General features: G+C 43.6%; 1 protein-coding gene across 7 annotated transcripts in view; it reads right to left on the bottom strand.

Annotated features, from left to right (window-relative positions):
• C1orf21 (C1orf21 homolog) overlaps positions 1-27,999 on the bottom strand; it is an 86,857-nt gene that overhangs the window by 19,095 nt on the left and 39,763 nt on the right. For all 7 annotated transcript variants that reach the window (XM_046898268.1, XM_046898271.1, XM_046898269.1 and 4 more), the window contains one exon: positions 13,564-13,658. In XM_046898268.1, the coding sequence (XP_046754224.1) occupies positions 13,564-13,658 (95 nt within the window). The remainder of the gene's footprint in view (positions 1-13,563; positions 13,659-27,999) is intronic.

Genomic DNA, 27,999 nt, shown 5'->3' with positions numbered 1-27,999 from the left:
GGATTAAATTTATTGATTTTTCCACTGTGTGTATACAGAACAGTGCCATCAGGCAATTTCAGATGAATTCACTGACCACCATATTAATGGAATTTGCTAATTTTTTTCAAAGCACTCATAAAATACAAAACAACTGCGCCTTACAATTATGTGTCACTGCAGTGGCAGCTTCTGAAATAAATTCATCTCCAAGAAGAATGTGTTGACAAGGACAGAAATGTCTTTAAGATGTTTGCCCTTTATATTCGCTTACTGTAGGGTGGAGTACCTTCAGGCACAGCTGGTCCTACTCATCTCAGTGAGCCTACCTGTTGCAGTAAGCTCTGCTCCCCAGAGAGGGGTACTGGGAGGGACGAGCACCTCTCAGAGGCCATATGTAACTCCTGGCTGTTTTATTCAGTGCTCAGACTTTCACTAATCATAGTCAAGGTAGGATACCATGGTAGCTACAAACAAAACCTGATTTTTAATCTTGGCAGATGTGCAGATGCTCAGTTTAAAAGCCATGATGGCTGCTGTAAGATCATGATTTTCACTCATCTGACCTGCAACCTGTAACGCTCATCCATCCAAACTGCATATTTACCTATATACGGTGAAAAAAATGCACTGAAAACTGACTGATTGGAATCAGAAGAATACTTTAAAGCAAATCAAGTGTAAATACTCAATTCCGAAAAGGTTAAGCGGGAGTTTAATATTAATTTGAAGAAGACAAGAAAACACTTAGGCTCAGTTTTGACATCAGTTAATGATAAAGTTCACTAGTTACATGTCTGTGCTAATTGATCAGCTTGGCTGAATTTGAGCCTTAACTAACACTGAAGTGTTGTATAACGAAGGCAGCCAGTGCCCTTCATGCCACAGCAATAAAACTTGCTCCCAAAATTCACCCTTGGGCTCTCCATTATGCTTCACAATTTAAGCTTCTATTTTAGAGCAAACATCCATCCTGTGGTATTAGCATTTTTAGAGAAAACCTTTACAAGTCAAGAATGCTGTACACAGTTTGCATGCCCACCATTCTGTTAACGGTGCCCACTGTGGACCTTGCTTTGCAGCCCCCATATGCTCTCCCTTCCCTGGCAGCTCTCAGCCCTCTCACCACTCTCCCATGACTTCATTCCTGACAACTTTTTTTCTTGCATGAGGCAATGAGCTCGAAGCAAGAGCAGAATAACGATTCAGTATCTCCCACCCCAGTGTTAAGTTCCTCTAAACTCAATTAATCACAGGAACCTCTGGCAGCTCACAATTTGCCAGCAAGATACACCACAGTAATAAGTGATTTCACATTCTGCTTTTGAAGACAAGCTATTAAATTCACATACTGTACTGCTTTAATCAAGAATAGTTAATTAAGCTGTTCCCTTGATACAATTTTTTAATCATTCTGCACCAGCCATACATCACTTTTATAGAACTCAGACTGTGGCCATGATGCATGTTTGCAATCTGTCTTTCCAAATTAATCTGTCAGCATTTGTAAACTCAGAGCAGATCCAATACATTCTGTCCCTCCAGTAGCTGAGCCAGAAGTTCAGGGAGACCGAGGACTGGATGGGGAGTGACACCAGAGCATCGTTTTGCAAAGGGGTTTCAGTGAAAAACTGAATGACAAATCCCACTGCAGGTCATCACCCAGCACGATAGCAAGGTCTTCATTATTATTTTAGTGCTTTGTATTTGCATACCTTTTATTTCCTTAAGTTAACTCAGCTTTATGGTTTATGTTGTTATCATAAAACCAAGTTCAATAACTGCACACAGTAATGATCAACATACATAATCCAGGGTTCGTAAGAACAAGCCATAAAACCAGGGAGATCTATAGTGCCAGATTACCAAAATATTAACATATGACAAGAATCTAAAGTCTAAATTTATAACAACAATTTTCTATTGCATTATCTGAGCTCAAGGGCAGGCTAATGCAATGCTTTGCTAGGAAAAAACCCCACACACAGCAGCCATGGGAACTAGATATAAATCTTTTCTGTTTTAAAGCACTTGTAGAAGTAGGATATGAAAAAAAAATGGCATCACTATCTGGCTGTGTGACTCAATCATAAAAAAAAAAAAAAAAAGAAAGAAAAAGAGTTCTATAAAGTAAATAAGAGAACAAAATGAAAACTTGGTCCAGTTTTCCAAACTGGCATAGGGATCCCCAGCAGGGAACACTCTGACACCGTGCTGTAAGAACCTGCTAAATATTTATCCCAGGAAAACAGGGAGCACAGAAGACAGAGAAGACATGGAGAAGACATGTTCTCCCATCTGGCCTTTCATAACTGTACGCCCAGTCAAACCAAGCCTTTCACATGCCCACTTAAACATTTTTCCTTAGGATTTTTTAACGGCCAGCAAATGAGGTTGATGTAAATCAGGTATTTTCACTCTCGCACTACCTCATGGACTCTATTTATAAAGCTCTGCATCCTTCCTTCTCCATGGAAATGTCACCACGGCTATTAATAACATTCAGATTTAGAAGGTGCACAACTCAAAGCTCAGAGGCAGGAGCCTCACAGAGCAATGATCCAACATGGGACCCGCTGGATCCATCGAGACTCCACCAATCTCCCCCTACATTTGCAGACAAAAAGAAAAGCACGTAAGGTCCCTTATTATTTAAATGAAGATAAGAAAACAATCCATGCCACGTTTTATTTAACTGAGCAAACGAGTGCAGCCAGAAGAACAGCTTCCAGAAGACAACTAAGCCCATGAGGCATATGTGAATCCACTCACTTAAGCCTTGGAATGGGCTGGCAGGGCATGGGCCTTTCATGTGTTTTTCCCATTTAACATTCAGTCTTGCTTAGATAAACTCATAGATGTGTTTATTTACATACAGAGGTAGAAAGGTATATTTGGGGATTTTAAGTACAGGAAAAATCTTTTACCATAATCATTAACTGAAAGCATACTGAACTTTAACTAAAGAAACATGTCCTAACACCGAGAAACTTTTGTAATTAATCCTCGCCTTAGATCATTTCAGAAGGAGTTACAAGCCTAATTAGCATTAGCTGAGAAATTGCTCATGTCCTGAAATTCCTGAAGCGAGGCACCCGCTGCAGACACCTGCATGCCCACTGCCCCACAGCCAGCAGGGCTGAGCCCTGGCTCACTGCACCGAGCCCCACAACACCTCTCAGCATTGCAGCTCTATGCAGACACAAGCCCCCCTCCAAACTCCATGTCTACAACACGGATTAAGACAACAATTGCTAAAATCTCTCTCTTTTTCTCTATTCTGTTTGATTAAAAGAGCACCGGGGCTATTCTTAGAGGAGCTGCAGTGGGCAGGCTGCAGCTAGCAAACGCTTGGCCGGCGGCCAGCCATGGCTCGCTTCAAGGCTGAGCAATGCTAGCTGATGCTGTGCCACAGCACAGGCTCAGTGAAGGATCTCTGCTTGTATTGTTGTGTTTTAAAAAAGGAGGATGCAGAAAAGCAGCTCAATGCATGGCACACTGGGAACACGCTGTGCTTTGGGGAGAGCTGCCACCACCTCGTGTCTGCCATCACCGCTCTCACTGCATGGCTGAAGTCCTGCTTTGTTGCTGAGCACTTTCAGCAGGAAGGAAATGAGTGGAAGCATTACTTCAGTGCTCCCATGCGGATGTTGATCTTTGGAAAAGCTGTGCAGGATGGAGTGGCTTACAGAGAGGGAGCACCAAGCCCAGGAACACACAAGCTCCTAAGTTTCTGTTACCTAGCCAAGCTCTTGTAAAAAAAATAAGGTATGTTTTAACTTTGACTCCTGAAAACCATGAAGCAACTTCAGTGGGGCTGGTTTCAGAGCCCAGCCATCTGAAAGGACTGAGCATTTTCTATATTTAACTCAGGTTTGCTCGCTAAGGCAACAACTCACTGTGTGCTCCCCAAGCCTAAGAAGAGATCTGGCAAACACGCAGCATTTTACTGGCTGCAGGATGTTCTGAGCATGTCTCAAATCCTGAAGCCATCCCCTGCTGCCATACGTCCCCATATGGCAGCCCCCTCTCCACCACAGCAGCTGCCTTTCACCAAACAGCTAAATGAAGGAAGAAAAGCAAGGGAAGGCAGCAGCCTGGTGGCACGCTCCCTCCCACGCTCATCCAACTCATCCCCCACACTGCAGCCATACATCCCAGTACTGGGGAAGGAAGGCAGTGCACCATGCTTTCCTGTGTGGCTACATCTTTATTTTCTCCAGCGTTCGCCTTTTATTTTATACTGTGGGATTTGGAAACTTAGCCCCAGGATGCTCCCCTGGAAGCACATGAATTTGGAGATACAAGTGCTGGTTTGGATGCAATAGCTTGGATGGATAGGAGTTACGTGGGACTGAAGGGTTGGATTTCTTTACACTGTGTTCACAAAGCAGAGCAGCCAATTCTGATTCCCAACTACTGCCTTCAGGCACTGCTGTAATACAAACTGCGTTTTCTATTTAAATGCATATAGATACCACAAATACAATATTATTACGTTATTAAAAAGCATCAGTTTTGCGTTCCCATGCCCAGCATCAGGCAGTTTGTTTACTTGCCTAAAGCCGCCCGCCTTTGATGCTACCCCATGGCAAGATCCCACCTGAGATAAGGCAGTGAGAAGCAGCACTGATTGAGCAGGGTGAGTGCACAGTGAGTAAGGGAGATGAAAGTGCAGCACCGTGGAGCTGCGTTTCGACTCGAATACTTTCTCTTGCAGGAGCAAGGAGCAAATAATTTAAAGCCAGAGAAGGTTTTCTGCCTTGTGAGAGCAAACCCCACTTCAGTAGGTTGCCTAATAGTGCAGTTCAGTATTGCTTTGCTATCTGTGTACATCTGTACCTGACATTAGGAAGTATTCATGTATACACTATATCACTTTTATAATGTGCCTATATGTAATCCCAAACTGCGTCATCCTCCCTCCACACAAGAGCCTGAATTATAAGCACATATTTCTTTTCATTGACTCTTTTTTTCTTCTAGGTTTTCTTTTTCTTGTTGGTGAAAAACCCTTGAACCCTTGAAGGTTCTCATCCTGCCCAGATTCCCCTTCTCCTGATCCGACTCTCCCCCTCTGTTGCTCGATGCCAGCCTGCCCACTGCCTGAGATGCAGAAACTCTCCCAGCACACATCCCCATCTGTTTGCATCCCAGCAATGACACCGAGGGGAGCAAAGCACCATGCAGCTTGCATATGGGTCATGCAAAGCCTGACCCTGCATGCAGAGTCAGCTCCAGCCTCCAGCCCTATGCCTAAAAACAGGAGCACGGGCACCAGCTCCAGCCACAGGAGGTTAAAAACGCTGCACCAATGCCATCTGTCAGGCATAAATAACAACAATGGATGTTTCTTATATACAAAAAGAAAAGAAAAATCCTTTAATTTCACTTAACATCCTGAAAAATTCCTGAAAAAGGTACAAGGAGACCTGGATTCCCCTAGCTGTGGCTCTCAGAATGCTGTAATTCAAGCTGAAGAGCTAAAGCCAGCAGAAGCAAGGGAATGGGGCTGGCAAGCTTCCCAGCAGCCATCTCCACATCCCCTTCCCTTGGCTCTAGAAAAGGCACCATTACATGGGGGTATTTCTGTAGCCCCAGCACTAGAGCACGGTCCCAGCAAGCCTGAGCTGATCAACGCCTGTGTCCAGCCTCTGTATTCCATTCACACACAAAAAAATCCACTTAAAAGTGTCCGCTCTTGTTTTAAATACTGTCATCTAAAGTATCATCGTTTCCTCCACCCCAGATTCCCAATTGGATTGCAAAGGTTTGCTGACTTCATCCACACGCCGTGATGAACACAAGCAAAGCACCAAAGCAAGCGCATGCAGAACAACGGCTGAAGCGGTGACAAACGCTCCTGCTCAGCGTGAGCCAACGCTTCCCTCCCAGGTGCTGTGCAAAATGCTGTGCTCCACTGGCAAAAGCAGGGAATACTGAAAACTTTCAAAGCATCAATTCATTCTCATTCAGTACCCAACAGAAACTCTCTTCCTGAAGATTAGTTTAATAATTAGTGCCCTCTGCTCTCCTGCTACAATTCTTATTCCTGCAAGTACTTCTCATCCTGAGTTCTACTGCAAGCTGCTTTTCTTACCGAACAGCTCAGAGGAGCGAAAAGGGAACACACTAAAAATAATTTAGGCTATGAATACAGTCTCATATGGATTGGATATTGGAAAATATCTGTGTTGTTTTCCTAAGAAAGGAGATAAACTCGCTGAGCTTTCAGCAGCTCCTCATGCAGAGGCCCTCCAGAGCCCAGGTCCCCAGCAGCTCCGTGTCCAAGGGAGATGCCCTGTTCCTTGCACGTCACTCATGGGGATGCAGTAAATCCCACCCCAGACAGACATCCAGCATGGACACAAGGCCTGCTCTGCGCCGGACAGCTGTAAGGTGTCATCGTTCTGCTGTGTTTCAGATCAGGCTGTCGCCAACCTCAGAACACAGTGTAAGCAGTCTGTTCTCTGGAAGCATGAACAAACCTCATCCTTTTGGAACTGCCCGTCCTCGCTTTCAAGTTTGAGCTCTGAATCTGTATGAAGACATCACAGCTCCACATGAGCGAGATGTACTCCTGCCACTGGAACCACCACACAGCTGTCTGTCAGGCCAGAGGATCCAAATGAGGATGCAGGCTGAAGGATGAAGGCAGGAGGGAAAACACAGAGAGAAGGAAGCACCCATGGAGGAGCCCAGCACTGCAGCTTCTACTGTGCCCTGTAGAAGGCACAGCACACAACAGCCCATGAGACTGAGCTGGCACCTACCTCTTGTCTTTAAAGACACTGGCTGCATGCATTCACTAAAGAAAACACCCTCCCAGCTGCAAAAAGCAGAAACACTGATAACAAGTTCCCCCAGACAGGCTCTGATTGTGAGAAGAACTTGCCTGAAACCAACACTTCATGTCCCGCCCCTCAAAAGGCACCATCTTGGCTTTAGTAAAGCAAAACCAACATATTCAGTTTGAACCTGAATGAGCACACCCCAGCTGTCACCCCAACACTTTCTCCTCCAGGTGCACTGCTGTATTCAAACCAAAACAGAGAGATTATTAAACTCCTCAAGTAAAGCTCAGAGACCCTCAAGCTCTCAAAGAAAAAGAATGGCAGCTCTAAAACAATAGAAGATTTCTAGCCCTTAAGATCACAGAAGACAGACCAGAAACTTCCCGAACTTTAATGTATTTAAACAACCACCCTTACAACCTATGTATTCTGCCAGCTGACTGATGGCCAAGCAGCTGATGCTGGCAGTGCAGCAGGGTGGAGCACACAGAGGCCATTGGGGGAGCAGTGTCCATCTCTACACCCCCCTCCAGAGATTACCACTGACTTTTTCTGTCCAAAACATACACGCAGCCTTGATGCAGCAGACAACCTCGAGTACAAGGACACTGACAACGAAAGGATATGAGAAACAGTTATATCCTCACGGGCAATGCCTGAAGACACAGATATTCTACCCATTCAAATGACAGAAATATGGTCAAGCAAGCATGACCCACACAGAAAACAATCAGCTTCCACAACTGATGCAAACATCTCCATGGGATCACAAACACATCGCCGGAGATTTATATCTGACCCAGCAAGAGCAAAGCATAACCTGGGCATTAGAACTCGACTGGTTTTCTTCCTAGCAAGCATGTAAGACTGCAAGTGCATACTGCACTGGGACACAACAGAATACTCTGTGGCTTACTTAACAGAGGGTGGAGACTGAAATACAGACTGGTCTGAAGCAACGTACTTGGAACATACTTAGTTTTAATATTGCTTCTGATTTGCTAAAAATATTAATAGCATCAACTTACTCTCTAGATTTGCAGAAGTCAGATACTGAAAGAAAAATTAATACCTCTTCCATCAGAATTTTTTATGGGATCCAGAGGAAATTAATACTTACTGCGATCATTTACTTTGATCTCTACATAACATGCAGTGACCCGTAAGTTAAATGAGCTCAAACTGACACAAATTCATTAAAAGAAACCATTCTTTGAAGAATATCACTGCAAATTTAAACTGAAATAGGCAGTGGGGATAAAAGCTAATTGCATGGTGTTTAAAGTAACAGATTCCAGTAACAACATTCTTTCCATGCACTGCTAAATCCGCTTCAAATGCCTTTCTGCAGAAGCAGGCTCATGAAAACTGAAATGCAGTACTTACTTCCTTCTTTACTATGATATCAATAGTGCAGCATTTGTCTAGGATCTGAAATCCTGCAGAAGTCCAAAGGGTGACTTGAAAATTCTAATTTCCTTGGGGAATGCAGAAGGCAAACTGGGAGTACACACCAGTCTGGATTCTACCAATGAAGACCGCAGGAAAGTGTACCCAATAAGCAACTGTGTCCTCCCGCAGGACGTTTTGGGTTAACAATTCCTCTTTGCTTGGTGCTACCCATGGCTTGCCTTGCCCAAGTGCTGCACTCAGTGGCTATGCCTGAGGGAAAGGCGCTGCCTCCCTTACCCCAGCACGACCCTTGCCACCTACAGCTGAAAGGAGCTTGGCTCTATGCTCAGCACTCCTTCACTGAGTTACTTTTACATTTTAATTCCTGGCTTTCATTTACTTACTTATTTTGCAGCAGCTTCTTTTGTTCTGAGTTGTTTTCCATAAACTCAAGGCAAGAATGGCCTGAATGGAGCATCCTCGAGCAGCCTCTGTGACCTGCTTGCACAGACCTCCTTTGGGGCAGGAGGATTTGGCTGCTGCAGCATCCAAGATTTCTCTGCTTGAGGGAAAACGTGGTGGGCAGCAGCCCTGCTTCATGTCCCGCAACTTCTCAGCTCTCTTTTCCAGTTTCCCAGATGGAAAGAATGGAGGAGAAAGGAAAATGGGGCAGAGGAGCTAACAGTCACTTCTGCCTAGGCAGATGCACAGACATCCATCCCTGACAGCAGACAAGGAACCAAACCCATGCAATTGCTGCAGCAGTGCAAGATGGTGGGGTCTGCTGCCTGCTGCTCCTGGCCTCAGCTAGAAAGTAAACCAGGGCTTAATGCAGCCCCAAACCTCAGGGCAGACAAAAACTAAAAAAGCCTCTTTCTGCAATGGATGGAGGCCTGTGGCCTCAGGCGTTTCTGCTTTAGTTCCCCTGATAAGCTGAGTGCGATGGGAGTTCACTTCACAATGCTATTGTTGCAAAGTGGCTTAAAATAAATCATTCGGAAACATACAGCCTAAAATCTTGATGCTATAGTATATGTGAAGATGATGCTCATCTTAATTTTTATAAAGCTCTCTGGCAGTGTACTACGATTAATGTATAGACTTACACATTTCAAACACAGCAATTCTAAGCCTGTCTAGAAACAATAAGCAGCAGTGGAGTTAAACACTTTAAAATACTGAACTAATCGTATTATATACTTACATTTGCAGAGCCATCTGTGGGGTGCTTTTTTTTTACATATGTAGACAGGAAAACACCATAAATATCCCCAATAAATTTAACCACGGAGAGTAGTAGCTTTTATATATATAGATTGGGGAACTTGGGAATAGAATTGAAGCAATACTTGCCTAACTCAGTCAGGAATTGCAGCATGTGTCAATATTTGCATCACATCTCACAAAATGTTTATCTGATTGATGGATCTATGAGACATATTTTGCATACCCAATTAAATATTTAAATTAGGCACAGCATATTCACTTTTGTATACAGTTATTAAAGTTGCTTCATTTATCCTTTTCTGCCAGGCTTTTAATTTTATGCACTTCATCTGTCAGGTACTGCGATATACTTCTAACACATCACTGCAGAAAATGGCACTGGCATTGAAGACAGACCTACAGACACCAAGACTGTGCCGTATGGAGTATTACCAAGCTGAATGCTAAATGGAGAACAGCAGCTGGCTGGAGAAGCTCGAGACATTGGAAATAACAGTGCACACAAGGCTGACAAAAAGTACATTTGGAGGTAAGTTGAATGGAAACTTATACTTACTGGAAGGAAAATGCAAAGTATTATGCTTGTATTATTAAAGGTGGAATGAGAGATAGCAACAACACAGAGGCACAACTTTCTTCCATCTCCAACAGGAATCCATCTCAATCTCCACCATACAATTCCACTACTGAGCTTCAGTACAACAGGGCATTATGCCCAAAAGTTTTGAGGGTTGGATAACAAAACACAGAAGCTCCAACAGGTACTATTGTGGCATGACAAGGAAACAATTCCTCTTAGTAAAAGGTACAAAAGCATCCAAGAACTGAACTGCAATAAATATTAAGTCAACCGTCTAACACAAAGTTAGATATTTGATGTTCTCAGAGGCCCCTGTACTATTGCAAAGTCTCAAAGGAAAACTGATACTCATCAAGTTTCCAAAGCTGTGTGAACACAGCACATCTTATCTTACCTTAATCTGCAATAAAATTTTACAGTGGAAAACTATCAGTGCTCCAAGAGGATGGCGATGAGGATAACCGAATTAGTCCTATGATGAATGTTAAATAGGCTGTTAGGATTGTGCTTTGTATGTTTAAAATGATGCTAGAACTAAACAGTAAGTCCCTTCTAAACAAAAACAACAACAACAAAAAAGGCTTTTAGAAATAGTAAAAATGTGTTATTTATTTCTGCTTGTATTGTTTAGAATAGGTTCAACTTTTTAAAAGATTGCTGATTTTTAGCATTTTAGCTCTTCAAGGTAATGAAGTAGCCACAGTCAGCTTTTGGTTGCATTCAAAGCTGAAAGAAAACCCCACATCTGAGTAATAAACCCAAAGTTGGTACAAACCTTTAGTTTGGATTATGACTAACATAAAACCCTTGAACTCTTTTCAGTACCGCACAAGCAACCCATACTGCCCTCAAAATTATGGGGAACCACATGAGGGCCAGGAATATGCTGGAGCTTGCCTCTGGCCCTGCAGAGAGGCAGCCCCCATCCCCATCAGTCCCTGACCCCACAAGCCCTCAGGCAGACCCTGCTGGAGTGCTCTAGAGCATGCTCACCTCTTCCCCCACACATTGCCATCTCATGAGCAAATCAGCCCAACATCCTTTCTCTTCAACCAGGATTGGAAACATCCCAGCAGCAAGTGGAGAAAAGCAAAAATGACCTGGGTAAGGCAGTGAATAAGTCACAAGCTTGACTTTTTTCTTATTTCTTTTTTCCTGTCAAGAACCTACATTTTAATTCAATGAGGTCTTTCGTTCTGCCAGAGCTTCTTCACATGGAGCATCTTCTGCTCTGCCTGGCATGCAGCCCTAGCACAGCCATTCCCATTGCTGATATGTCTGCAGAGTATTTCTGTGATACAGTGTCAGCCCTGCTCCAGTTGTGAGCCCTCATTACCCTTCAGGAGGAAGCCAAGGAGATGGTGCCCCAGGAACGGAGCTTTGTCCAACCCCCATTGCCAGCTCCACATGGGACAACACCATCTCCTCCGGCCCCATTTCAGAAGCAGGTATGAGTTAGCAGCTGTGACAACAGAGAAACATGGAATTAAGGAGAGAGGGAGGAGGGAAGAGGGCTGGCTGATTCTCCCACCGCCTTTCCTTGTTCCGAACATTTCTGTTGCCTGGAAATGTCTGATGAGAAGATGGGATTATGTAAGTGCTTGCCAGCTTTTCACACGTTAAGAAAACTAAAGCCTGAGTGATGGTAGCTTAACCCATCCTCTAGGCAGTGAACTAAACACCTTTCGTAAGGAGAAGTGAAACACCCTCAAAAACCCAGGAACGATGAGGATTTGACAATTCCCAGGATTAAGAGCTGCATGCATTTACAGTCAGTGTAATCTCCTTATAGTAAGATGAGGAAGAGGAAAATAAAGTCTTTTTGGTGTTCAAGAGGGTTTTTGTTTTAAAGTATATACAACCTTTCTGACCAAAGACTTTATTGCATTATTCCCTCTTTTTCTCCAAGACAAGAAAGCTCTACTAGCTCTCCAGCCCCACATTAAGTTACACTTTCCACCAAATCCACTGCTCTCACCAAGCATCAATAATAAAACAATAAGCCCCGCGCTGTAGAAATGTCTCTTGCTAAACTTCATCAGACAAACACTTAAGTGCAGTCAGAAAGCAGTCACCAATCAAAGCACAAAACGTCGGCATGTGCTGTGTCACCTCAGCAGACCTATGCCTTCCTGAACTCTTCCTGGTTGCCACTCAAGTGGCATTTAACCTTCTGCCAAAGCCCTAAATGCAGCTGAGAATTTAAAACATTTTTAAGCTGACAGGCTTTTTCCACAGGAAAACAGGAAAAAAATGAACACAACGAAGCGCCAGGTCTCTAAAATGAGCAAAAATTCTCACAGTCACACTCCTCCCAGCTCAAAACAAAGGTGCTTACATTGCAGTAATGCTGAGGGCACTGCGGATGCTACTAGGAAAGGTGATGATCTCAGCAGTGCTTAGTAAAAAATCCCCAGCACCCTACTGCAAGCTGAAGTTGTGCCATCCACTGGAGCGTCAGCAATGCAACGCTGCAGGTAGCAAAGAGCTAATCTGGAGAGCAAAGCAGAAATCACGTTGTGTGCTGCTCAAGCACCTGCATGAGGATATTACCCAGCAAAATAAACTGCTGCACAGTGCAAGAAAACACATGTAGCTGTTTTGTACTGCAAGCACGTGCATCCAGAAGAGGGATGGAAGGCATCCAGACTGCCCGGAGCTTGCTCACCCTCCTCCATGCACCTTCAGCAAAAGGAAAATTCTTGGTGGCTTTTTGTCCAGCTTTCCACTAATGGCAAAAAGCAAATCTCGAGCTGGTGATAATGGTTACAGGTCCACCAAAATCTGCTGTTGATGTTCCCCATTTGGTCTTACTGATGGGGGGAGGAGGAAAAGCAGTCCTACGTGAAGAAAGCTGCAAAGAATGAGTAGAACCAGATGTGGAATTCCATACACAACTATTATTGTGAAATGTCTTCAAAAAATTAAACTGAGCGAAGCCCCAGCTAGCCCATTACAAAACCTATATTCTTTTAGCTTTAGAAGAGGGGAAATGACTTCTGACAAATGCCAGAGGTGACTCAGCCATGATTTAAGCCACCTCAATAGCATCCCAGCTATTTCTAGTGGTACTGAGCTGACATCCCCTTCCTGATGGTGGGAGGGTGAGCCAGCAAGGTGCTCCAGTCAGGGAAAACACAACACATGCAAAATGAGTCCTGCAGCTGCCCTGCTGTGAATGTACTGCTTTTTCTACTTTGAATGGTGAATTTTAAAATAAGTAAAACCATGAAGCACAGAGCAAATAGCATCTACTTAAACAGGTCATTTTATCATGGCAGGGTGCTGCCGTTTTACCACCAACTCGTTTGCAAGACAGACACACACATTTCAAATCATATATATTTACATCTGCAAAGGAGGTGAGTACAATCATGGAAGCACTCCCTGCAGAGCCTAATTCAGAAAGACAAGCAGGAAGCAAAGTCATATTCACACTGTCCACGTGATCTTCACAGACAGGTATGGCACTGTCAGGAAAGTCCTCTTGCTGCGTGTAAGCTGCAGGCTGAATGTGCTGCATGTTGCATATTTCATTACAAAAGCACAGCCACGTTATTTCATTAGAGAAGTGATAAGTTCAATCCTTACCAAGTTTTCTTGGTTCCTGGCTGCTATTTTCTGATCATCTTCTCCCCCATTTTTCATGTATTTGACCTCTTCCACTGGTTTGATCCTATACTCATCTGAGCACCAAGAAAAAAAAAAGAAAAAAAAAAGGTTTTGAACCAGTGTAGTTCGGCAACAGGGAAAAAAGAAAAACCTGAAACCAGAACAGCTGACTAAAGAAGGCCCTCATCCAGCAAGGCAACTAAAACCCACATGTCTGCAGTTCGAAAGGCTTAAATGGGACTGCTACCAAGGACATTTCTGGCTGAAGCTTCAGTCTGGCCTCCAGAAATGGGTGGGCAGCTCTCCTGCCTGGCCCTGTAAAGAGTGGATACTGGGTATGTGAGAGGACACACTCTTCCCAGCCTGCCTAGTTTTCTCTATAGATCATCTGAATACGAAGAAGCTCTTGGCTCCTGCAGCCTCCCATGTTTTTCATTGGCAGTGGGCAAGCAATACACGTAGCTACGACGCAGAGGCTTCTCCTGTATGTTCTTTGCATTAAAAAAAAATAAGCAATGCTGCGAAAGGCAAATTAAAAATTAGGTTACAATCTAGGAAAAAAACAAAAAAACAAAAAAAGCACTCCAAAACACTGCATTTTTCCCATTATTTTTCCTGCACTGTTTCAACGGAGCTAAAAGGTGCCCCATGACAGACAGACAGCACGTTCCCAGACAACTCTCCTCCCCCACGCCTCACCACAACCATTTTTCCAACACGTGAAAGTCACCCCAGGTAAGATCCTACATGGAAACAAGGAAAAAGAGAAGTAAGAATCCTGCTTTGTCCTTACTACTCTACCAGCTACGTGCTTCAGCTTTTCAAAGACTGAATTGCCAGCTCCAGTGCCAGTCCCGCAATGTTCTTTTACCTGCGGATGCTAGCAGCATCACTCCAACTTGAATAACAGGCTTTTCTTTTCTTGGACACAACATTCCCATGGATTTGGGGAAAAGTGATTCTTCACTTCCTTTCCCTCAAGCTCAGGAGCCCAGCGATTGCAATACCAACAGGGAGCTATTAGGGCTTTTTGCTTGGGTTCTCTGTGCAGCAAGCCAACTCACAGGACAGGTGCCCAGAGCTCTGGGATCCCATTCCTCCCACTAGGATATATCATGCAGAAGAGAAACAGGGACTGCAGCCACGGTAAGCATATGGATGCAAACTGAAATGACATACAGTAGACTGGGAGTAAAAGATGAAACCTGGGCTAATGGAAAGAAACAACACTAACCTTACGAATGGCGTTTTCAACCCATTCCTTGGGTTGTCAAGCAATTTGTCCCTTGCTAAGGGAAAAACAAAACACAAATGGATTTTCCTGGGTTTAATGTATTTAAACAACAACAACAACAAAATCATTTATTAGGAATCCTGCTTTCAAGACACTACAAGCCAATGAGTGTATGTTAAATAAGCCTAACTTCGAAAAATTAATTATTTTAATTAATGCAGGTTCTGCATTCAGCCTAGTAAATGACATTTTTTTATACAGAGCTTAAATAAAACCACACATTTATCAAATAGCAGCATTTCAAATGCGGACTCAAAACAGATGTAAGAATTTAAAACACTCTGGAAGAACATGAATTAAGAATTATTAGATTGGTATACATGAGCACATTTGCTGAACCTTTTGCTTTTTTAAATAGAATTTAGGCAGTCAGAAGGTGACAATGCATAAAACCAAAAAGCCTGAACACAAAAAAGCCTGAGAATTAGATGTGCTTGATTGACTGTAATATCTGTATCTAACCTACGTTCTTCAGCAGGGAATATCCTGAATTGTGTAGGGATTATAAAGAGAACAGATGTTGGAGAAACTGGACAGACTCAGACCAGGCAAGGGTGAGGATTACGAGGTGCACAAAGGACACTTAAGGGATTTATTGCATAGTTTGCACAGATAACTAACAGCGTGGATTAGTAAATGCACTTTTGCCTCATACTTATCAATCCAATAACTATTCAATTATCTGTGCAGCATAGCCCAGCTGGCAAGACTCTTCTCTCTACCTTAGGAACCTGCAGGAAAAGCACAGATGAATGGATCAGTCCATGCCTGAGACACTCAGCAGCAAGCTTCCCAAAAATAAAACAGTCACTTTTCATCACATTTCTAGGACAAGCTGAATAAACCATGTCAACTAGCAAGTCTTACTTCAGGGAAACCTGCCTTCCCGTTGGGAGAACACAAAAATAATCAGGCCAAATTTTGCACATGCTTCTGTAAGCACTGGTAACATTAGTCTTTTAATAGAAAGGGTCTTACTAACTTATATTCATCTATTCTATAGCATAGGTTTGGGGCATTAGAAATCTCTACCTGCATCTCCAAAGGGATCTAAATTTGTCAAAATCTAAAGCTGACAATCTGCCTTAAAAGCTCAGCCGCAAGCTCTTGGGGATGAGGCGCACGAAGAAAGCAGCAGGCTGAATGAGCAGCAGGCATACTTTAATGCCTAAATAAATGATTAACGGACCAGAGTGCCAGGCAGCAAGCAACTCCATCAAACCCAGGTGTTGTGAGCAAGCGGTGCACGTACCAACAGCAGAGAAGCACAGCAGGAGCCTGCAGGGGATGACCATCAACCTGAGCTCAGGAATGGGAGCAAGGAGAGAGGACTGGGCCATGATCAACTGCTGCATCACACACACAGGGATGGACAGAATGATCAGCACAGTGAACTCTGAAGCAATATTATTATTCATAAGCTCTTGTAATTTCCTACTACAGGCAAAATATTTTCCTTAAAATACTGAGCACAGATACAACACACTGGCATTGTTTTCTCACACTGAGTAGTCACTTGATGGAGGTATGTATAAATAGATATGATTCCGTATTCAAAGGGAAAAATAACAGCTAACTAATTAAACTGTCACCAAAAGAAAAAGGAGGACATGCAGGTGACTACAAGCCCTACAGCTTCCAAGGCACAAACAGGGACTGCTGGAAGCATCCACATGCAGAACTATCCAATGTACTGAGAAAAAAACCATCTCTGATTAACGTCAATGGCTACTGAGCTAAGTTGCTTAAATGCTCACAACTACCTGAATCCCCACTGAAATGCTGACATTTATACATGCAACGCTCTTGGTACCTGATGAGAAACACTAACTTGTGTTTGCATCTCCCTCTGGCATTTACAGAGGCTTCATCCTTCATGTTCATGTGGAACTTCCTTAATTTTCTGGATCAAGTTAAGCTGTAACACTTTTATGAGCTCCTCACAAATCTCTTTGAGCAGGGATCTGACATGGGAAATGCAGAACAAGCCCTGAAAGCAATGGGATGAGTCAGTGTTGAGCCCCTTCCCAGCCATTTATGCTGACTGTAACGAGCCTTTTAGCAACCAGAGGGGTGCCAAGCCAGGAGAGAAGGTGGTACCCAGCAGCCTGGCTAGCTAGGACACTGCCAGTGGGTGAAACAGAGAAGAAATGAGTCTGACACATAACACCACGTATAGGACTATACCCATTATTTCACATATACTAAATATAGCAATTAAATTTAATTAAGTATTTCACAAAGACAGGTCGTGCACTATATTGATCATGTTACTGCTGTGAGGGCAGAGCTATGTACAGGCTTTTTTGACCAGCTGATGGTAGCATGTCTACTCTGTAGATAAGATATATGTCAGATGTCCAGAAGTGTGTTTGGAATTTAAGAATCCTGTGATATTTATGAGAATGCTCTTGCTCTGAAGTTTATGACAGGATAGAATCAAAGTAAATGCAAAGGAATGGATGTTTAAGTAACAGACCCAGAAGTACACCATTGGAGGATGGACATTAACGGCTTTAAAATAATATGAAAATCACAGTAAAGACAGGTTGGAGAAATGGGCCTTTGATGCGTTCCCTTTGGTAACACCTTTGGTATTAGCTAAAACTGCTCACCAGGTTTTGCTTGATTGGGTAGGGGTGCATCTGCCGTCGATGCATTTTGAGATACGTTGGTCTGAACGATCAGAAACCCATCCAGAGAAATCCTGAAGTGTTAATTAGGTCCTTCCTGACCTCAATCAAATCTGACAGGCAACAAGACATCGAAAGCAGTATGAAGCTCAGGATAAAGGAAATCACACAGAGTTCTGTGCTCCATCATGCTCATCAGCTGTACCTTTTTCTTGTTCCTAAATACAGTTCTACATCAAGATGGACAGACGTGAAACATCTTCATGCTTCTTTCACGTGCAAAATTAAACATCAAGTAGTGAATATGGATAAAATTTTAGGAGACCAGCTCTCAGAGCGTGGTTTACGTATAAAGAGCAATAAATCTGCATGCTTCTCTCATGCATATTAATAAATATATACTAAAAAAAAATAACTAAAACTACTGCCTTCAAGTGTATGGTTTTATTATATAACAAGAGAGGAGCTGCAGCAACTCAAATGGGAGACGGATGTGCTTACAGAGCTGCCACAGCAAATGCAGCACTGAAGCAAAGCAGTCTCATTGAATCAGAAGAAAAATAACATGAATGAAGCACAGATTAAAACCAGAAATATTGTTAAGCATAACGTCCACCACCAAAATGATACAAAGCAGAAAGCAGTGCCATCCCTAACACAAAGCTCCTCGGAAGGGTGATGAAAGAAGGATTTTTAAGTTGAATACGCTGCAAAAATTCTCAGTAGGCAAATCTTATGAATGAAGATCTCCATCTGGAAGCAGATAGTTCTGCACAAACATGTCACCCAGTTGCCATGGAAATGTGACAAAGAAAAACAGCACCCATTAATAACAATTTCAGTGATAAATGAGCATATCAACTTATAATATTGAAACAATTACAAGAGGGGAAGGGAGGGGGAAAAAAAAAGCCAGAAAAAAATCCTTTTGGCTGTTCCTATGAGAAGCATTTCCCTGGCACTCCCAGACATCACTGCAAGTGCCATTACCACAGCAACACTGGTTGTGATGCTATTTCTGGCTCTGTTTAAAACTAAATAAATAAGCACCGCAGGAGCACCGATCCCAAGCACAAGGCATAGACCTGGAGCACTGAGACTTCTGGAGAAACCTCCTGTTGATCAAAGGTTCCTCAGGTCCGCCAGCGCCAGGGCAATCCATCATCCTGCTGATGGTGCTGCCTGCACCAACACAAACCAAATAAAACACAGCTCTGGAAGCCGGCCAAGCAAGTTTGCTCAAAGGTCTCTCGGAAAACGTTCATCCAGGTTTCTGAAATGAAGTTATTCCCACCCGAACCCAACGCACAGCATGGCATTTTTGCAGGCTGAGGTGCTGAGCACAGCACACGTGCACAAACAACACGTCAACTTCGCCAACCAAATATTGATCACCAGACAGAAAAGCTGTTTACAAATATGCATGTATTGCACAGATTCCAGCATGTCTGAGAAGATCACCCTGAAGGGCTTTCCTCTTCCTACACCACCCTGAGCTGGCCTTGAGGAACGTGCCTGCTGCAGAAGACAATGCGGCTGCTAGGACTGATTTCTGGGGGGTGGAAGGGGACCAGGACAAACTAACAGAAAGTCAGACCTGGAAGGACCCAGCCCTGAAGGCAGGCAGGACAGCAGCAGCTCTTTGTGAGCTTTGTTTGAGCAGTTCCTTCTACAGCCCTGTATCATACCTAATGCTTCAGGGAACAGCAGCTCCCTGAAGGGCGATGCCTGCTTGAAACTGATTCCCTTCTACTTCACCAGACTACCCCTTTCCAGACCCAGCTCACAACAGCTTTCAGCACCATTCTTCCTGGGCTGATGGGTTTGACAGAAGCATGGTTCCATTAACTTGAGCAGACATTATCTTGATCTTTTGCTTCTGTAAAAGCACAAAAAAAACTCACGTACCTCATCCTCCATTATAACACAGCCACTAGTTGCCAGTGATGTAAACAGCTCGCAGCCCTTGTTCCTTTTGGTATCCCTGTCCTCTGACACATAACAACACGGGCTGAACTCTGCCTGGAGGAGGACACAGCGTTCTGCCAGCTGCAATGCTGGTGCTGCACGAGTGCCTCAGCATATGAATCTCAGGTTTTGCCTTTATCCCCTGATCTAACAGGGGCAGCTGATTATGAAGTTGTAATTTAACTCCCTTGTTTCCATTGGGCCGGTTTTCAAATCCAATACACAGCTTGCAACTGCTGTATGCCATCGGCATCCAACTCATCACTTGGTTTCTTTGTGACCAAAAAGCTCCTCCGGTTAGTCTGTCTTTGGTCTAGCATGCAGTCCAAGTACTATGAACACCAAGAGTGTTATGCATCATTTTCTATCACATTATGCATATAGCATCATGTTAAGTAACTTTGCTCCAAGTGCACCGGCCTGCTGCAGTGCCTTATGCCTGCTAGGTCTCTGACAGAGGTAGGGCAGGGAAGAACTCAACAGGAAAACTAATTTTTAAATTAATTGTGGCAGGGGAAGAATCAGACATCTCAACATCTTCCTTGATCCCATGGAGGAAAGAAAGGCTCTGTTGTGCTCTGGTTTACTCAGGCTCACAAATAAAAGGGCAGAGATGCTCCTGAGCAGTTCCACCAGGGACACAACCAATGTCCAGCAGCCAGATTTCTGCATCTTTTTAACAACTCGTAGGATAATTTCATTCTAGGAAGTTAAACTGCACAAATGGCCATGAGCACAACTTGTCCAGTTCCCAAATAAGCTATCTTTCATTACACAATCTTCAGATCCCTTAAAGATCCATTTGTGTTTTAGACCTGAGGAAGCTCCATACATAAATTGGTATTGAAAAAACAGTCACAATATAATTAAAGACTTCAGTGCACTTGTGCATAACTAAGCAACCACAACACAGTTAAGATGTGCATGCGTAACTGTCTTTCAGCTATGCAATTTTTGTATAGTTTAAATGTAAAACTCAGACAAATATATAAGTGTTTTCATGTCACTCATTTGTAAGTTGAGAGCTAGATGCAAGCTTGTTCTAAGGAAACCATTTTTCAGGTGAAGGAGATTATAACGATGGTGCTCTGCAGGAAGGATACTCAGTAAATGTAATTATCTAGCTCACTAAAAAGATCAAATTGAGAAATGAAACAGGAGAGGAAACAAGCAGCAGAAAGATATTAAAGGCACAGACAGCAGAAAAACAAAGGATTGCTGCCTTGAGAAATACTGCTATTTAGGTGAGATCATCAGGCAGGTTTTTGGGTACAGGCTGCAACATTCTGTTAGGGCATCCCCAGACCACAGTGCTGGTGGAGCACAGGAATGACCCAGGGAAGGTTTTGGCACAACCCACAGGAGCTGAGAATTCAGCAGTCCACCTCCAATCAGTTCTTACATATAAACCCCGTAAGTGTATTTGGAGGCGAGCAAATGGTGTGGCCCTGCCTTAAAGAGAACACTGCACTACTCAAACTGCAACTAGAAGATTAAGGAGCAAAGGAAGGGAGAGAAAAAAAGATGAGCAAGGAGCTGACCTTGGAATGCAACAAACCGCAACACAAGAAGGGCTAAAACTCTCCCTACCCTACTTTGAACCACAGCCCAGATGTGCACAGCACAAAGAATCCTCCAAGTCAGTCAGTAGGCTTTCCAGAGCACCTTTCTTCTCCAGCAGCTTTCAAAGCCCTTCGTGAACACTGAGCAAAACCTGTCCAAAATCCCAAGAGGTGGGCACTGCCTGCCTTTTATAGCTGAGAACCACAGCCTCGGTGGTTAAAGAACTGAGAGGCTGCAGCAGTTCAGCAACAGGGAAACACAACTGGCTAACACCTGTATGCCTTACACAAGGAAGCTTCCCAGTCAGCAGCAATCCAACTATGAGCCACAAGCCTTGCAGACTTGTAGTCATGGCCCTTACAGCCCTTCCAATGCCTCAATTGCTGAAGAAACAAACATATAAAATAGAGTACAGGTTTCCAGGTGCAAAAGATCCAAAAGTTAATTGAATTATTTTACTTGCAGGCCATCCGAAGAGCTAGAAATTAACCTGTAGCAAAGATCAATATTTCATCTGGGTTATGATGTTCGTAGTTCATCTCTTGTCTCTGAAAGATGCCCACTTCCCTCAGCAGCATCCACATTGTGAGGCTTCACCTAAAACCCCAAAGCGAACACCTACCACCCATGTGGCACCAAAGCCACGCAGTACAGCATCCAACAGGTGTTGACAATGAAAGGGACGCCCTAAGGAACATAACCAGGCAAGACTTGAAGTACTGGTCCTGTTTGCTGCCCTGCTGCCTGCTTTCTTGCAATGAAATTGAAGGTGCTGCATGCAAGCAGTGCATGAACATGCACACGTAGGATACGCTGGAAGTGCAGAGGATTGGGTGGAAAAGCAAAGAAAACAATAAAAAAAGCTAAGGGTTTTTCATGCCCTCTTTCTGCTCGTATTGTTACATTTATTTAGCAGGGTGGGGAAAGGCAGTTTTTAAATAATAGCTAAAAATAATGTGTGCTTAGAACACTTACAGTAGTCAAGCACTTTCAGCCTAAAACTATCCCAAATTCCATCCAAAACCATCCTAAATTCCTGCAGTTAGAAATTCAATACACTACATTCAAAACACAAGGGGTAACATCATAGAAGACAGAATTCAGGGCAGAAAAGATCTCAAAAATCATCAAGCCCTACTGTTAACCAAGCACTGCCAGGCAGGGCATGCCCATGGCCACCCAGCAGAAGCCAGGCTGGTTTTATATGCCAGCTGCTCACCAGGCAGCAGCGTGAACATTTCCCATTTTGTGGTGCAAGTTCAGTACTGAGAGGGCTGGGACCAGGACACTATGATGGGTTACATGATTTATTTAAAATACCCAGGAGGGTTCAGTGCTTTGGAGAAGCATCCAATGGAAAAACGTCTCCTCCTTCAGCACACAGATGTGGTCCAAGCACATAAGGCAGCTCAAGAATTCAACGGCTTTTAAGAAACCAGTTTCACAGCAGTTAACCTGTAAACGTTCCTTGGGCTGTGTATGCTAGGGTACGCAAATATTTATTTAGTACCTTTATTTATTTATCAGTTATTTCTGTTAGTAGATACTCCTACAATAAAATTAAGGTCTGAAATTGCTTACATGCTCCTGCAGCTCCACCAAGGCTGAGGCTTACGTGGTGAGCTGGAGAATTTTTGCTCAGACTGGGGCTTTCCTGGCCAACGTTCAGCCTTTGGGTTTTCCTTTCTTTGTGGCCAAGAATTACAGCACTTGGAAAATGACAAAAGGAAGGCTGCTAGAACTGAAAGCACAGTGCCATTTTACCACCATTTTTACTCATTTCTACTTACAGATAGGTAATGAATACCAAGGATTTTCACCTTTCAAAGATAAAGTATAAAAACAGTATATCTGTAATACAAAACAACTTCCTTCTGCACCAGGGCTGCCAGAAAATACATCCAGGCCTCTTCCTAGTGAATATCAGAGGTGGGTGCACATCCCCATTTATAGTACACTAATGCAATTGTGAAACGCATACACTGTAAACTCTGCATGCATTAAACTTTGGCTTTCAAGGCGCTGAACAGCTTGTGGGATGGGTCATTTCCAAGAATAAAGATGCATTAACTCCATCCACGTATCAGTTGCCTGCAGAGACTCAGGGTGCTCCTGGGGCTTCTCATCCACCACTGTATCTCTTGCGTGCTGTAACACCAGCATGCAGACTGCAAGAGGTGAAAGCTTGCATTAGATTACAAAGTGGGGAAGTTACGACGTGTCTGTGATTCATCCCTCCCCTCAAAATGGCGATAACAACTGCTCCTCCACCTTTTGTTCTGCTTCCTTCTTGACAGAGAAAATCCCTGGCAAAGGTGCTCAGTGTGGTTACGTGTGGGCCATGCTAATGGCAGTGGTACCCAGATTTTTTTCAGAAGGACAGCAATGAAATAACAGAAGACAGAACGTCACATATGCCCCATTTTCCTCTATTGCTCCGTCTTTGCTTCCTGCCAGCAGAAGCCATGAAGAAGAAGGGGAAGGCTTTATCTGGCAGGTAAGCCACTCGATTGATATAAATGCATTCCCTCCCAAAAGGGCCACAAAGGAGCAGAGGGCACAGCAGTACCAAACCACAACCTGCTCATACTGAGCTGCTCCCCACGTGGGAAAGATGTGCTCTGCTTCTGCACATCTCCTGGCTGAGCCGTCCTGAGCACACTCTCACTGGTGGATGACAGCAGTTCCATGTTTTCTTCTCCTTGCTATCTACTTTGCCTTGAAAGCTTTGATAGCTGCCGTGGTATGAAAGAGGCGCACCTGCTTTGGGCAATATGAAGATAGATATGAGGTGTGGCGTGGCTTCATTCAGACAGGTAATTGCCAGTCCTGATGGACTCCAGGGTTCCACCCAAGCAGAAGCTGTTAACTACCGTGTGTGCAGCCCTGCAGGTGGGACAGACTCCTGGACTCATCCCAAAGGGGAACCACTCCACCACTGCTAAGCTTGGGTTGCACAGGGCCTGCTACATCTGACTGAAAAATACCTTCAACCACTGCTGGAGACTTCGACAAGGCTATCTGCAACATTCCAACACAGCACAACCAAGTAATCCTCCAACAGCCACTCTGCTGTCACTTCCCAGACAGTTCTCATCGCTTCTCTCTGTGTGTACTTGCTGGAGCGAGATGAAAAGCTTGTTTTGCTTCTAACCATGAAGCACACCCAAAGCCCAGAGCTTCTTCCTCACATTGCAACAGCAGTGCCTATGGTTACAAAAGAGCTATGAAGATGAGCCTCCTCCATGCACAAAAGGCGAAAACACCATGTCTGAATTCACAGGGAAAACGCTTCCTTCACACACACACCACTAATACACCTCTATAAAAAGGCTGATAGCACAGTATGGTTTTGTTTTGATTTTTTTTTATACAGAAAAACCACCTTGTCGCTTCCTTATGGGAATAAAATAGTGAATTATTGACTTGCTAAGGGTGTTGTCCTAGTTACACAAATACACCACGAAACCAGATAACCAGGATGATGTTATTACGTTTCCCACTGAAAGATTGTTTTGTTTTATTTTTCTCTCTCACTTCCTGAAACAGTTATGTTTCATACTGGCCCATGTTTGCCTAGATAAGAAAGCAGACTGTCACAGAATCAGATGAATGGAATGATGTTGTTTAAACAATAAATACAATTTCATTTAAAAGGACACTGCATCTCACCATGTACTTGGGATCTCTTCTCCTGCCACAATTCCTTAAAAAGTAATTAAAAAGTGAAGAAAGACAGCATCCAGTGTAATTATGGAAGATGCTCATGTACCTGAATGTAGTTCAGCTCCATACAGCAACACGCTCATGTGCCTGGCTCAGTCTTTCAAGCCTCCAAGCAAGCTCAGCTTTACAACACGAGCTGCTCAAATGAGGAGCAACGTGGAAACAACCTCTGCTGGAGCTCAGCTGAATCTAAGCAATGGAAACCTCCTCCTTTGAAAGTCAGGGTGATATTTAAAGTTCTGCACCTCTGCCCCCTGAGACCAGAGTGTGTGCCTACCCCCATGCAGCTCAGCATTATGTACCACGTGCAGCAAGTGCCTATGGTGGTACCGGATATATTTCTATCTGCCATGGTATTAGGGCACAGCATGGTGCTGGCCCCCTGCTGTGTAATCACTAGGTGTTCCTAAAACAAGGAAGACCTGACGTTGCAGAAGCGTGTCAGGACAGACAAACAAACTGGAGCAATTAATAGCTGAGCACTAATCAGCTGATGAAGAAGGTCGATAAAATAAAAGCTGCCAGGCAGAGAGAGCTGTGGGTTTGTGAGAAGCCTAGTACAGCAAGACCTCCTGCTCACTGCACGCCTTCATGGCTCAAATTACAGAAGTTTTGGTCCTTAAGCTGCTTCTTTCTAGACAGTTTCAGTTCAGTAAGGATGACCACAAGGAAAAACAGCTTGGCCACAAAAAAGAAATTCTCATTCTCAGCTTCAGCACTTTTTTCTGACAGTTGAGGGAAGAAAAGAGCCAACACTGACTGAAAACACTTCTGATACATTCTTCTAACTTCAAATCTGGTTCTAAAAGCTTCCCAACTTTGGAGCTTCAAATGTACAGAAGACTCAGTGCAGAACTGCGTGCACAAGAGCTAGATGGAAGAAGGCAGGCTTGGGAAGCTGACCTCTCGTTAATGAAGGACATAAGAGCAGCCTGCTGGGCTCGCAGATATTTTGAAGTACCCTGAGCAACACTCTGAGCCTGAAGTTTCGAGTAGGATGATGCTTCTGGGCCTGTCAATCAAGGAAAAAGCCTTCAAAACAAGAGAGATACTGACACGGATGAGACAGGGCAGGCGTGAGGATGGAGACAGACAAAGCAGCAGTTACAGGAGTCAGACAAAGCCATAAATACACGGGTGGAAAGACAAACTTGCGATGAGTTTCAAAACCCAGAGTCTTTGGGTTCAGTCCAGCTAGGGCAGCTACCGAGCAGCGTTTGTCTTGGGGTTAAGCTAAACTCTTCCGTTTGCTGAGACAAAGGGAGTCCTCCCCGCTAGGCTGCCTGCTGCTCTCCTGACACTGCACATCCACTGCCAGCAGACAGGACAGGTCAACACCTGCCACAGTTAAAACCGTGACCTTCCTGCTTCAATTCCACACAATGGCATTTTCGAAGGGGTTGGGAATGAGCATCCACAGAGAAGAAAACTGCTGAAGAAAAAAGATGTGAGGAAGAGCAAAGCAGATACACGGCACGCCGCTCTGCGAGCAACCTGGAATCAGTTCTTGTGGTTCATCACAAATCTCCATGCCATCCACCTCTAAAACAAGGGTGGGACAGCAGAACAGATCAGGAAAATTGAGAAGGTAACTACACAAGAGCTCATGAAGCAATTGGATATTATGCTCATTGTTTTTCAATCTCATTATCATACCTCAAGGCTAAAGATTTCCTTTCCTTGTAATGTCCTCATTGTTATGAGACAAATTAGTTTAAACACCATCGTGTTTTGCATTCAACTTTGCTTAGACTGGTTTAGCAAATGGAGCTGCTGTTAATAACAGAAATCCCATCTGGCAATTGCAGCCCTAATATTACCAGCCTGCCAAGAGATTCTTACCTGCCATGTTTACTCCCTCACTGAAAAGCACCCGAGAACTCCACATAAACATCTGGATTAGACTCTCAGGTTAATGAGAACATTCTAAATAGCTTTTTTTCCAAAACAAATCATATTACCAGTTATTTTCTTACACAAAAATTACATCAGTAATCTCGTCCCCAGATGAACACCCCATGATTTTTTTAAAAGGAGTAAATACAATTAATCTACAAGAGATGTTACATTATTAAAACATATCCTGCAATCAACAATGCTCAAGGCTCTATCATGGCATTTTGTTCTTCACTGGTATTTATGTTATTACAGATCTTATGTATCGCCCTGGAAATCAGCTTTGAAGTGAAATGATGAATAAATGAAGATTTATTATTACTATCCTTATTAGAGGGATTTTAAAGTCATTAGAGACCAACAAGGCATAATAATCATATTATATTCAATCTTCTCTAGAACATCTCCTTTGATAGGCCTGCTAACTCAATTATTTAAATATACATTACAGCAAATTGCAGGGTGCCTTCTTCAGTTTGGGATAAGGCAGAAAGTTTAATGTTTTGTTTACAGTTAAGCAGAACTTGTTCTTAGAGAATTCACGGGTGCCCTGCTGGGGTTCCTAGCTTTCACCACGAGGGATTCAAACTGATGGTGAACACCTGGTTCAGTGCGCCTGCTCATCTGCTCAACTGGAAAAAGAGCATTAAAAGCCAGGGAAGCAATAAGAAAAAGAGCATGATCATAACCTGCATTGACATTTAGAAGTCCAAAAACAATCCTCAGAGAAGTGATGTCCTCGCCAACAGTCATTAGACTTGGCTACAACCAACCACCAGCAGTGAAAAAAAGAACAAGCATTCAGAGGCTCTGATGAAGAGCATGAGCTGCAAACTGCACTGCACCACTGAACACTTCGGTGTCATCTACATTCAAGTAGAACTCACCAGTGAGGGAAAAAATATCCAGACACTTTATACCTGCAAATTCTCTTCTTCTTCTACAGAAGAAATCAAGAGAGCTTTGGAAATGTTAAGTGGCTAGACAGGCTATCTGTTGAGGGCTTGGAGGGAAGGCTACAAAACAAATACAGGGCTCACAGCAACTGAGCGGCAACAAAGAGGGAGTAAAGCTGCACTCAGTGGTGCTAGTAAGTCCTATGTGGCTTCTCTGTCTGCTTCTGCCCCAAGAGGAAGAGAGAAAAGTGCTGAAGGACTGGGAATGTGTTCAGAGCAAAGGAAGCCAAAACTGGCAATGAGATAACGATGCTCTTCTGGCAACATCTACAGTGCAAAGAGAGAACTGTTATCCAAGGCATAGAGGGCAAAGAGCTGCACAGGAGTTACTTATGTCCTTTCCACCCCTCCTTTCCCATAAAGTCCTGTACCATGAGTT

The sequence above is a fragment of the Gallus gallus genome, chromosome 8, assembly GCF_016699485.2.
Source record: "Gallus gallus isolate bGalGal1 chromosome 8, bGalGal1.mat.broiler.GRCg7b, whole genome shotgun sequence".
Classification (NCBI taxonomy): Eukaryota; Metazoa; Chordata; class Aves; order Galliformes; family Phasianidae; genus Gallus; species Gallus gallus.
Note: the sequence above shows the minus strand (reverse complement) of the source record. Positions and strands in the feature narration are given on the sequence as shown.